Source organism: Hibiscus syriacus, unplaced genomic scaffold, assembly GCF_006381635.1.
Source record: "Hibiscus syriacus cultivar Baekdansim isolate YM2019G1 unplaced genomic scaffold, ASM638163v2 tig00006264_pilon, whole genome shotgun sequence".
Taxonomy (NCBI): domain Eukaryota; kingdom Viridiplantae; phylum Streptophyta; class Magnoliopsida; order Malvales; family Malvaceae; genus Hibiscus; species Hibiscus syriacus.
The window spans coordinates 101,745-115,244 of NW_024062091.1; the positions used below are offsets into that span (position 1 = coordinate 101,745).

General features: G+C 31.9%; 1 protein-coding gene and 1 non-coding gene across 2 annotated transcripts in view; both read right to left on the reverse strand.

Moving 5' to 3' along the window:
- Positions 1 to 2,140: 2,140 nt before the first annotated feature.
- Positions 2,141 to 2,213, reverse strand: TRNAN-AUU. The gene has a single exon. It is a non-coding gene; the product is annotated as a tRNA-Asn (tRNA).
- A 5,599-nt stretch (positions 2,214 to 7,812) lies between these two features.
- Positions 7,813 to 13,500, reverse strand: part of LOC120200640 — an 84,033-nt gene continuing 78,345 nt past the window's right edge. Inside the window, exons 10-15 of the mRNA XM_039201428.1 lie at positions 9,798 to 9,875; positions 9,624 to 9,701; positions 9,452 to 9,529; positions 9,284 to 9,355; positions 9,104 to 9,180; positions 7,813 to 7,971 (exon numbers count right to left, since the gene is read on the reverse strand). Of these exons, the coding sequence (XP_039057359.1) occupies positions 7,813 to 7,971; positions 9,104 to 9,180; positions 9,284 to 9,355; positions 9,452 to 9,529; positions 9,624 to 9,701; positions 9,798 to 9,875 (542 nt within the window). The remainder of the gene's footprint in view (positions 7,972 to 9,103; positions 9,181 to 9,283; positions 9,356 to 9,451; positions 9,530 to 9,623; positions 9,702 to 9,797; positions 9,876 to 13,500) is intronic.

The following is a 13,500-nucleotide window of genomic DNA, read 5'->3' on the forward strand; positions in this document are numbered from 1 at the left end:
TTTAAAAAACAGTTATGATTTTTAATTTTGGAGAATGAGTGATTTTGAATTAAATCAGATAGAGTCTCCATCAACCTTTGGGTTAGGTAGGTCGAATACCTAAAATGTCTTTTGAAAAACAATTTTAAGAAAAATTGTTTTTAAGACGAAAATTGGTTTGCATTTACCAAAGATTCGATTAAAATGGGTTCGGGAGTCGGTTACACGTGGGGAAGGATTAGCACCCCCACCGCGCCCAAAATTGGTACTGTGTCGTTTACACGTCATCATAAATGGTGAAAATCATTAATCGAATATAAAATTAAATTATGATCCATTTATTGAAATTTAATTAATTTGCTTCAAATTAATTGCTTAAAAGAAAATCCTTATAGTTGATAAGAGATGTAGCAAAAACATGAATTTAAAGAATTAAAAATAGTATAAACAGAAAGTTAAGAGGCTAAAACAGCAAAAATAGAAAATTCAAGGACATATACCTATACTTATTCAGGACATAAAATTTATAAAATATTTGTTGACTATAATATAAAGAAATACATGTAAATGAAATACTTATATCATACAAAGAACTTATAAAATTTTAATATATAATGATGCACTTGTATACATATAATAAAGTACATACATGTAGATTTGAAAAAGTTTAACATTCATATTCGAGAATTTCATAAATAAACAACAATATAACATATGCTTATCTATTATACCAATGAAAATAAAGCATTAAAAAAACGATAGTAACACATTCGGGGACCTAAAACTAAAACGATGAAGCATGAAGGATTAAATGGGTAATATACCTCAAATATTAAATTCCAAATCAGAGAAATAGTGACTAACATAAATACTACGCTATACATAAGGACCAAATCATAAAATTCACAACTTAAGGAGTTAGAAAACATGGAATTTAAATCATGCGTACATATATATATATATATATATTATGCACATCTCGTGAGTTATAAAACAAGGAATTTAAATCCTGCATTACATATATGATTATTTCCATAATAAAGGCTATAATACCAATATATATATATATAGACACATATTAAATCACCAAATACACCAATTATAGCATATTCTACCCATAACTTAAGGAAAACAATAAATGTATCACACGGCAATATATATATTATACAGGGGAAAAATGAGAAATAGCATAATGTCTAAAATGAAATAACAGTAAAATACAGTAGATTAATTCGAAATCAATAAATAACGAAATTGAAATAAAATAAAGATATCATGTTAAAATCAAATAAAAGAAAAGATTTGAACTAGTGACCAAAATGCAGGAATGCAATAAATTTATGAGGACTCGAACCGTTTTTTACTAACACGTGCAATATGTAAAATTATATAATCAAGACATGGCAACTAAAATTAATAAAAAAAATTAATACAAAATGCGGGACTACATTATAAAAACAGGAAAAATGAAAGGTTTGTACCACAATTAACCCTAAAGGTTTTAAGTATATATACTATGTTTTATTTGAGTTTAGTAAATCTTAATCCTAAACCTAAAGTACACAGCCGCCTTAAGTTTTGCTCTCTTCTTCTACTTTCCTTCACGGCCGAGAGCCCCCTTCACATGAAAAACCAACGCTTCCTCGGTCGTCGGCAGCCTTCTCAGTGACTACTCCTCGTTTACGTGACACCAAGGTAAGCTATACTAAACCTAGGACTTGTTAAACTCTCACCATAACCTCCTAAACCAACATGCAAACTCCATAGACTCTAAAGCTTCTAACGATGACATAAGATCGACGAACAACCATTGTCTGACGAGATCACCAACAACACCATGTAATAAAACCGACCCTTCGCTTTACAACTCCGGTGATAGTAACCCGATTGAAGAACGAAAACAACTCCTAAGGTATGAAACTAGACCCTTCTATATTTTAGTTTATTCTATTTTAGTTTTCACCAACACACAAAAAAACAATAAGGTTCCTAAAAATGAAAGTGATGGTAAAGAAAACTTATAGTGATATTCTCTATGGATATTTAGACTTTTAAATCGGAAAATCACTCTGAGTTATACGGGGTAAGGGGAGGTAGGATAGTAGGCTGCCCCCAACACCAGGTTGAGAGCAACTTCCGTGGGAGACCTCCAATTATGAATTGCCCACCGTGGGACTCGATCCCACGACCACAGGGTTAATAGCCTTGCGCTCTACCAACTGAGCTGGACAGACATAAAAATGGATAAATCAAAAAACAATCCTTAAAGGACTAAAAATATAAAATGTGCTAAAATAAGAGGGACTAAACAGTGAATAAACCAAAAAGTTAAAAACATGCATAGTAGAAAGGTAAAATATTAATTTTGGTCCCAATAGAGACCAAAATGTAAAAATGCGGCAAAGTTTTAGGGATTTAAAACACGAATAACCCATTAATTTACCCTATATATATCAAACTTATTTTAGAATCTCTCAGTTCGACCAAAACCATAAAAAAGGGGAAACAGTTTGTGTTCTCCCTTCTCCCCCGGCCTGCAAATAGGTCGGCCACCCCTAGCCAGCTCTGGTGGGAAAACCCAAAACGACCCCGAAAGCTCACTAAATATAGATCTACCGACCCCGAACCTAGCCCAAGTATAAAACTACCCAAAACAACCTCGAATCACATGAAATTCGACCGAAACCGTTCGGCTCCCATGGACTCCGGATACGCTCTGACGACCCAGGTAAGACTGAATCCCTCTACTTATTTTTTTATATTATTTTCTAGTTAGTTGGGTTGATTAGGTTCGGAATAAATAAAAAAAAAATATTTCGATTGTTTTTTATTTGAATATATACGTGAATATATTAGTGTTTTTAGGGGGAAATAAAGCCATGATTTGCTTCGAAAATAAAAATCTACTGAGATTCAAACATAAAATAAAATGCAAAAAAAGAAGAAAAATAAATAAAAAATAAATAAAATAAATAAATTTGTTCGAATATAAAAAAATAACAGAGAAGAAAACCTTCAAACTGGTTGTTTATTGCGTCTGAACCAAGTGTTACAATGTTTTTTTGGAGGATTTTCCATCCTTTGTTATAGATTAATTCTTCGGTTAAATACCCAATTACATCTGAAAATAAATAATTCCTATTTTGTTTCTTGTTTCTTGTTTTGTAGGGGTTTGGCGTGTGTGCATTGGGTAGCTGGGATTAGGGCAGAATCGGGGTAGCCTTCGGTTGGGGCAGGAAGAGGTGGAAGCTGGTTGGGTGCAGTGGGCGGCTGCCCGCTAGGTATGGTGTAAATGCGGGTTTGGGCTATTTTGTAAAAGGGGTTTTGGGTTATATTTAGTTGGGTTTGGTTTGTAAATAAAATGGTGCTCACAATAAGTTTTGGTCACTTACATTATCATTTTATTAATTTTTGGTCACTTGAATGTTGAATGTCGTTACGATGTGATGTGGCACATTAATAAAATGTTTTAATCTTTATTTTAACTTCCGAGTTTTAGATAAAATACTAATTATGAGCCTTTTTGTAAATTTAAAACAACATAGAGACAAGTTTTTAATTTATCTTTTTTAATATGTTTTTCTTCATCTTTGCCTAAACTCTAACCCCTTGTGTTGGCTCTCTATTCATCTTCTTCGTCATCGATCATCTATGTTCAACTTTCAAGCATCCTTTATGAATATATAAAATAATCTAATATGGTCCACCTCGAATCCGAAAGATTAAGTGTCACGCAAAACCATCAAAGTGATTAATCATTTTTAAACCATTTACTCAATATAATAGTCATAACCATAATAATAAATAAAATCATATGTTTAATAACCACAAGCATTAAGTTTTGAAGGGGAGGTCCAAACATTACATCCCAAAACATAATAATAAATATATCAAAACAGAGTTATGACTCAAATATACATAAAATCAATGAATAATACATGCCATATGAAAATATCCAAGACATATTCTAATAGCTCAATCAAATATGAAATCTCGAATCCAATGATAAGCTCATCGAATGTCCACCTAAGAACATATGGACGGAAACACATTTCAAACTTTGAACTAACGAGCTTAGTGTCTCACAAATAACTCTATTATACTACATGTATTCATCATATTAGCATGCCAACAAGTGTAGTTGTTAACAATATAGATGCATCACACATACAAAGCAAAACTAAGCATCATGATTAGTCTGAGGTCGTATCAGCATCACGAGACTCGCACTCCTCTAGGTTATGATAAAGTTACTCTAGATAAGATCTAGGTCACATAGCATCATCATCTAACACGTGAGTAGTCTATTTCTCTAGAGTATTCTAGATAAGATTGGGTAACCTGAACATTGGAGTAACATCCGACTAGCATTATATATAACATAATATTAATTTGGATGTATTTGAATATTTATCATACAAACAAGACGATTTTCATGCACAAGTAACTCGGGTGTCCTTATCATTTTCCGAGTGTTAAACAAAGGCATAAGTCTAATAGAATCTTACCTCATAGTATTATTATGTTTAATCGCATACATTTAATCAATGTTTCCACTTTCAAGCTTTTAATAGTGGTCAAGACATCTCTAAACTTCTTACTCGAGTCTTTCATTGAAACAAAGTTTTCTAACTATTCCTCCAAGATGGTATGGATACCTACCTTTGGGTATTGATACCAAACCTAAGGTATCAATACTTACCCTAAGTATCGATACCAAAAAACACCTTAAAGTTCAATTTAATACCCATGGTATCGATTCTTCCACACAAGTATCAATACTACCCTTCAGGTGTATCAATAACAAAATAGCTCTCAAAGTTTATCAAAATAAACCTAGTATCAATACCCTTATCCAGAGTATTGATACTCACCTGATGGTACCAATACCAACCCTAAGTATCAATATCAATTTAAGCCCTAAAGTTTGAAAATAAACCATGTATTAATATCACTACCTTTGGTATCGATACTCGACGTACATTATTTATACCTCAAGAACATTGTATCGATACTATCCAACTACATCTCAAATCTTGACCCTCGTATGAACAATATCAATACTAAATCATTCAGTATCATTACTCAAGCACACATTATGCTACACACATTCATACAAGCAAACAAGCTACACATGTTGATCTACAAGTGTTATAGTTGAGTTAGAAGTGTGACACATTACTCCAAAACAGCTAGAATCCCTCTTAGCTTAACCAATCATAAACTTTTCATTGTTATTATCTTTAAAGCTTTGTCCCACTTCTCTCACTAATCAACAAGCAAGAAACAAGTTATTAACTTATCTAGGAACTTGAAAAGAAGTCAAAGAAACTTCCTACATACTGAAATACAATCAAAATGGGTTGATTAAGTTAAGGGTTCTAAAACCTATTCTAAACCCTCACCATGGCCAAACTTATAGAAAGAGAGCTTGAATTGAAGCTTTAAGTGAGGAGATTATATTTTTTAACTTTGTAAACTTGGACTAGGAATGTTGGACAAAAAAGTTCTTACCTTTAATCAAGATACCGAGAAGAAAAGATATATTATAAAATGAAATATTTTTATTAATGTGTCACGTTATCAAACTAACGACATTTAACGTCTAAGTGACCAAAACTTAATAAAACGATAACATAAGGATTAAATTTAAAATTAACCTCAAATTAAAAATTACACTCTTTTTAAAATAATGTATCATGTCATCAAACTAACCACATTTAACGTTATATATTGATCAAAATGTTATAAATCGATAACACAACTACACAAGTGACAAAAAATTGTAAGTGACACGAATATTATTTTAGTCACTTACATTATCATTTTATTAAATTTTGGTCACTTGAACGTTGAATGTCGTTAGTATGTGATGTGACACATTAATAAAATGGTTTAATTTTTATTTTAACCTCCGGATTTTAGATAAAATACTAATTTGGACCTTTTTGTAAATCTAAAACAACTTAGAGACAAGTTTTTAATTTATCTTTTATAATATGTTTTTATTAATCTTTGTCGAAGCCCTAACCCCTTGTGTTAGCTCTCTCTTCATCTTCTTCGTCACCGATAATCTATGTTCGACTTTCAAGCATCCTTTATGAATATATAAAATAATCTAATATGGTCCGCCCCTGAATCCAAAAGATTAAGTGTCACGCCAAATTCTACACTACTTCTTTGGAATCGATGCTCGATTTCGCAACCAGCGTCTTCGAATCCAATGCCGATTTCAAGATCGTTGCGACGGAACATCATACGAAGTTGATGACACTTTTCCAAAACTATACCGTGTTAGAAACATCGGAATAGATACTGGCTCCGGTGATGGTGTCGTGTCACACCAAACCTACCCTTATGTCGTATTGTATTGCCATAGCCAGTTGACGGAGAACAGAGTTTTTAAGGTATCATTGAGTGGTAAGAATGGTGATCGGGTGACCGCGCTTGCTGTTGTCACATGGATACTTTGCAATGGAACCGAAACCATGTGTCGTTTCGCGTGCTGGGGATCAAACCTGGGACACTTCCTGTCTGCCTTTTTTTCCCGGCGGACAACTTTGTTCTTGTTCCGGACACTTGAATTTTAAATACTTGTGTTTGTTGCGAGACATGTGTTGTCTCGAGTAATAAAAACTTTATAGAAGATAGATTAAATTATTTTTGTTTTGATGTTCCAATTATTTTTTCTTTAAAATTATATTTAATGTTATGTTTTGTTTTTATTTTAGTCACCTACCATTTAGTTTGGTAGTTAAATTAATGAAAACAATGATATCTCATGGTTTAATAATAGTTTTAGTCCTCAAAATTTGCACAGTGTATTAAATTAGTCATAATTTAAAATAATTCAATAGATCACTTTTGTCGTTAAAATTTTGACTTTCTGTCAAATTTTGGCCACGGTCTCGTTAAAATTTTGCTAAAACCCCTTTCGAATTGAAGTTACAATATCTTCCATGGGTAATTCTAGTTGGCTTTCTGGAACGAGAACTTGGAAATTTACTGAATGCAGAGTGATGCTTTATTCGGTTACATGCATGCACCACGAGTCATGGTTTTCGTAAATCCGCCATCAAGTATTAATAAATTAAATCCCACATCAAGCATTAAAAAATTAAAAAAATATTTTAAATTAAAATATGAATCAAATTAATAGGATTTTGAAATATTGAGATTTTATTGAATTATTTCAAATTATAATGAATTTAATAGAATATGTGAGTTTTGATGAATAATATTGTTATTATACTATGCCATAACATCATTTTCGTTATAGTCAAATCGAACATTGGGAGACAAAAACAGAAACGAAACGTAGTGTTAGAAATGGTTGTGAAAAAAAAAGTTGAGTGACCAAAACAAAAACATTCTCACACCAAAACAATCCCAAATCAATACCAATAATCAACTAAAACCAAATAAAAATGAGAAAGGGAGCGATTGGAGTTCATTACCAATGGTGACTGGAGAAAAACACGACGACAGGGACACTGCCAATTGGGCCCTAACTGCGACTGAATGGGGAGCTCAATGGTGAGGGTGGTGTAATTCAACGGGGACGTAATCGACGTAAATTTAAAGAAATCGAAGGCGGTGGCTTGGTTTCCCATCGAACGCTTCAAACGTCGATTCTCAACAAATGTCAACATATCAAGGCAAGGGACAATGGGGGTTTTGATCGCACGGCACCGATAGTCCCAACGGCGATGGTGGTGCACGACACTGCCGACCAGAGCTTAAACGACGATGAGGGAAGTGGTTTTGGATGAGGAGACCAATCCCTTACACGCACAATAAGATAACTGAACCACTCCAGCCCTAACCCGATTATCACCTAGCTTTAAAGATAGCATCCCTAGATAAACTATCAGTAGTCAGCCAATCAGCCAATGATCCACAAGAACTCGACTCACCTTTAAAATCAACCAACTTAATAATGTTAATCCGATCATCCATAACCCGAAAGATCAATCCTAGAGTCTCAATAATCTGATCATTAATTACTACAAAATCACGATTTAGATCAATATCAAGTTTTATGTTTGTATTATTTTCGTTAAAACGAATATATATTGCATTTCCGACATTCAATTGAGGCGTTTCAAGATTGTTAAAAAGATAACTGAAAGACCATTCATACGTAAGACAACATCTCAGCCCAAAACTATATGAATATCATCCAAAAATTCATTGTAAGTCGCTTGATATTCACTTCAAAATCCACTTTAATTTCTTATTCAAAATTATTTTTATTTATTTTAAGTTAAATCTCAAAAATAAACATGAATACGTGTGTGAAGATCAAACGTCATCCCCGATAGGTCCCCAGAAATCTCTCTGGCTTACCCGGGTTAACTATAATCGTACCCATTCAACATGAGACGTATACCCAAGTTATACTTCTACTTATGTCCGTCTTGTACTCATCTCTGAGACGTATTAAGTACTTAAAATGGTATCAGATTACCATACCCGTGTAACATAGTTTAATTTAATAAAAAATTAAAATTAAAAATCAAAATCAAAATATTATTTAAAAAATTGAGTGCAAAAGATGAATATGTTTTTTAAATTAATGATTTTCTTTACTTTTCTTTTTGTCACTTTTACACAGAGCTTACGTCCAAATGAAATAATTTTTCATCAATTTGGAAATATAAATAGGAGACAATGCTTCACCCATCTTCAATTATTGATCTTTCTGGCCATATATATATATATATATACAACACATATATTATTTTGATTGCATAAGATTCTTCTTCCTTGAAAGCCCAATATTTTATTAAACGATTACTTCTCTTTTGATGAACATAGTCTTCAAGTTGAACCTGAAAGTCGACAACAAACTTCTTTAATTCACAATCTCTGCAAATCAACTATAGATTGATCCAATTTAAAATCCGTCTCAAAAGATTTATCTATTTCTACATGTACTTAAACTTACCAATTTTCTTCGGATGGTAGAAAAAAGGAATTGGATTTATAACATATTCTTTTCCTGCATTGTCCATTTCCTGGCCATCTATTTATAAGAGATCAAATAAAAGAACCATAAACCGATCAAAATTTAAATTCGTAACAAAAGATTTATCCATTTCTACATGTTACTGAAACTTACCAATTTTCTTCGGATGGTAGAAAAAGGAATTGGGTTTATAACAAATTCTTTTTCTGCATTATCTATTTCCTGATCATCTATTTATAAGAGATAAAATAAAAGAATTATAGACCGATCAAAATTATTTAAATTTGTAACAAAAGATTTATCCATTTCTACATGTTACTGAAAATTACCAACTTTCTTCGGATGGTAAAAAAAAGGAATTGGGTTTATGACATTTTTTTCCTGCATTGTCCATTTCCTGACCATCTATTTATAAGAGATAAAATAAAAGAGTTATAGACCGATCAAAATTTAAATTTATAACAAAAGATTTATCCATTTCTACATGTTACTGAAACTTACCAACTTTCTTCGTATGGTAGAAAAAAGGAATTGGGTTTATAACATATTCTTTTCCTGCATTGCCCATTTCCTGACCATCTATTTATAAGAGATAAAATAAAAGAATTATAGACCAATCAAAATTTCAATTTGTAACAAGATTTTTCCATTTCTACATGTTACTGAAACTTACCAACTTTCTTCGGATGGTAAAAAAAAGGAATTGGGTTTTTGACATATTCTTTTCCTGCATTGTCCATTTTCTGACCATCTTTTTATAAGAGATAAAATAAAAGAATTATAAACCGATCAAAATTTAAATTTGTAACAAAAGATTTATCCATTTCTACATGTTACTGAAACTTACCAACTTTCTTCGGATGGTAGAAAAAAGGAATTGAGTTTATAACATATTCTTTTCCTGCATTGATCATTTCCTGACCATCTATTTATAAGAGATAAAATAAAATAATTGTAGACTGATCAAAATTTAAATTTGTAGCAAAATATTTATCCATTTCTATATGTTACTGAAACTTACCAACTTTCTTCGGATGGTAGAAAAAATGAATTGGGTTTATAACATATTTTTTTCTTGTATTATCCATTTTCTGACCATCTTTTTATAAGAGATAAAATAAAATAATTATAAACCGATCAAAATTTAATTTCTTAACAAAAGATTTATCCATTTTTAATTGTTACTAACTTACCAACTTTCTTTGGATAGTAGATAGCAGGAATTGGGTTTATAACATACTGTTGTTTTGCTTCTTTAGTTGTTTCTGTCTGAAACTTTTCCTTCGTTTCATCATTATATCCCTCGCCTGGCCCTTTTCTTGCTGCGATTGTGTTAGAAAACTGCATAATAATTAAGCAATTGAGAGTTTTTAATCATGAGTTTTATCAATATTTGATATTGTAATTATTTTACTTTAATTTTGACTAAATTTGTATTCATTTTAAAAATTAGATATTTAGATGTTACGTTGTACGTGGATAGTATAGTAATTTAAATTTAACTTTTTATTTATCAAATACTATTTTGTATTAATTTAACTATTTTATCATAAAAAGTACATATTTTATTAAATGAGTCAAAGTAAAAAAATTAAAACTCAACAAGGATCTCACTAGTAAAAGAAAAAAATTATCATTTTCTGAGGTCCTAGATTTGATAAGCATGTACATCCTATAGATGCAACTATTCGAAGTCAGGATCTCTAGGGAGAATAACAATCATTTTTACTTAGTAATGGGCATGGGTCGGGTTAGGTTTTCGACCAACCCAATACGACCCAAAAAAGTATGCACTCACTACCCGAAATCTGACCCGACTTGAGTTTAAGGTGATTTCACCCGACCCGAAATAAATATATTTATAAAAATTATTAATTTTATTTGATATAATAGGAATCTAATTGAAAAAATATATATAGAGATATATTATTATAATTATCCCTAAATATATAAGATATGATTAAATTATTTTTATAATAAGATATTGTTCACAATAAATTTGAACTCGATCTGATCTGAACTTATTTTTTTTTTTAAATCTGACCCAACAAAATCGAGTCAAGACTAAACATGTTAAATTCGAATCTCGTACCAATCCCTATTTTTATAACTAAAACCACTACATGGATTATTAATTACTTGTTTTTCAAACATAAATGCTTAAGGAATGTAAAGAAAATAATGAGGAAAAAGAAAATGTACCAAAAGTATGCAGAGGAAAAAAAATTATATTATATTTTAAATAAGTGTCACCTAACCAATATTAAATAGCAAATTGTAGATATTATATTTTAATTGAACAAAAAGATAAGTAAGAGTCACGTTCGATTATATTATTAGGAAAAAAATTAAATAATCGAATAAATATTTCTATGATGTTTATAATTTTAATTGGTTATGATGACTCCTCTGAACGGGCTATTGACACTGGTGGCGAATTACAGAGTTTTCAAGGAAGAAAAAGAAGAAATGATAAATTATTTTTTTATGAAAAATTAGAAAATTTTTAAGAGAAAGAGATTATTTGATTTAAGTCTCTAATTAAATTAATATTTATATTCATTAATTTTTTAATTTATATTTTTAAATTTGTTAATATGAAATAATAGAGTACAATGATGATGATTCAGTGAATATATAGAGATTATGTTTTTCATATTTGATTAATTATTTTAAAATGTTGAATAAATGGTTTTAAAAGAAAAAAATTAATCCCTTTGATAAACCGTGTGACACTTAAATCAAATATGGTTTAAGGGATCAGTTAAGGTACAAAGAAGCTGGAATATAGGATGAGAGGAGAGAAAATGGGTTTAGATATGTGGATGGATGTTCTCTTATTGTATGGATATGGGTCTTGACAAACGGATTTTGGGCCTAAATTTTTTTGACAAGACAATATGTTAATACAAGATTGATAAAGTGGAGGAGGACCGAGATCTCCATTTTGAAGTCAAAAGAGAATTACTGGTAAACATTTATGCACATAAGAAAGCCATGCATTACATTTAGATACATATCTATTGAATTCACATTTCAAGCATCAAAGCATATTTTTACAGATTTTTCAAGAAAATAAGAGAAGAAAAAGACAGAATTCAAGCCTCGAATAGAGGGATTTTTGTTCAAAGTGACTAAGCATCAAGGATTGAGGAGTCCAGTAAAGAAGAATCATTACTTCGATGTGGGGGCACATTACCCAAACGACATGATGTTTTCAAAAGAATTTTTAAAGAAACTAAGCCTGATTTTTAGGGGTTTCTTGATGATGATTTCCAATGAATTTTTATAATAAGCTAAGCCTAATTTTTAGGGGTTTCTTGATATTTTCAAATGACTTTTTAGAAACTAAGTCTGATTTTCAAAGGTTTCATGATGATTATTTCCAAATAATTTTTAAAGAAGCTAAACCTAATTTTTAGGGGATTCTTTATGATAATTGTAAACGAAATATTTTAAGAAACTAAGCTTGATTTTCAAGGGTTTCTTAATGAGTAAGTCCTTCGGGCCATCAGTAAGTCTTTCGAGCATGATGCTTAAATCCTTCGGGTCATCTATAAGTCTTTCGAGCAAGATGATAAGTCCTTCGGACCATCCATAAGACCTTCAGGCAGGATATTTTCAACATTTCCTTTGCTCAATTCACAACACTTCGAATCAGCAACGCCCCACCAGAGGGGTTAACATTTCCTATTACTCGATTCACAACACTTCGAATCAGCTTAAGTCATTCGGGCCATCAGTAAGTCTTTCGAGCATGATGATTAAATCCTTCGGGTCATCTATAAGTCTTTCGAGCAAGATGATAAGTCCATCAGGCCATCCAAAAGACCTTCGGGTAGGGTGTTTCCAACATTTCCTTTGCTCGATTCACAACACTTCGAATCAGTAACGCCCAACCAGAGGAGTTCAGATTTCCTTTTCTTGATTCACAACACTTCGAATCAGCAACGCATCACTCAATGGATCAACATTTCTAGTGGAAAGATCATGATGAGAAGAACCCGTAGCTTGAAGAAGGAGACTCAACCAAGAGAACGAAGCAAGATGACATCATTTGTAGTAAGGACTCGACGATTCCAGAGAAAGAGAATAATTGAAATTCCCAACGAAGAGTTCACAGCTTGACAATAAGAGACCACGTTGAAAAATGGTGCTTTGTGTCTTTGCTCTATTCCCGTTTTACAACAATGAGAAAAGAGGGGCAGTTGTAAGCACCATTTTTCTAATTCAACCAATAGACCCGGGCCTCAATCCAACCCATTACAAAACTTGGCCCAAACCGAAGTAAAACCTAAACCAGTGCCCAAGACCCAACCAGATCCAAACCCTACCAGAACCCAGATTTAATACCCGACCTAGGGCCCAAAACTAGACCTGACCCGGGTCTACCCTAACCCTAGGGTAGCCGCCTCATTCACCAATCAGCACCTGCCCTCCTCTTCCCTAATCCCAGTCGAGGCCTCCACGCACGCCACTTCTGCCAACACTCCACCTGCAGAAACAAGCAAGAAAAAAACAAAGTTTTGAATCATTTCATTATGTAAAAA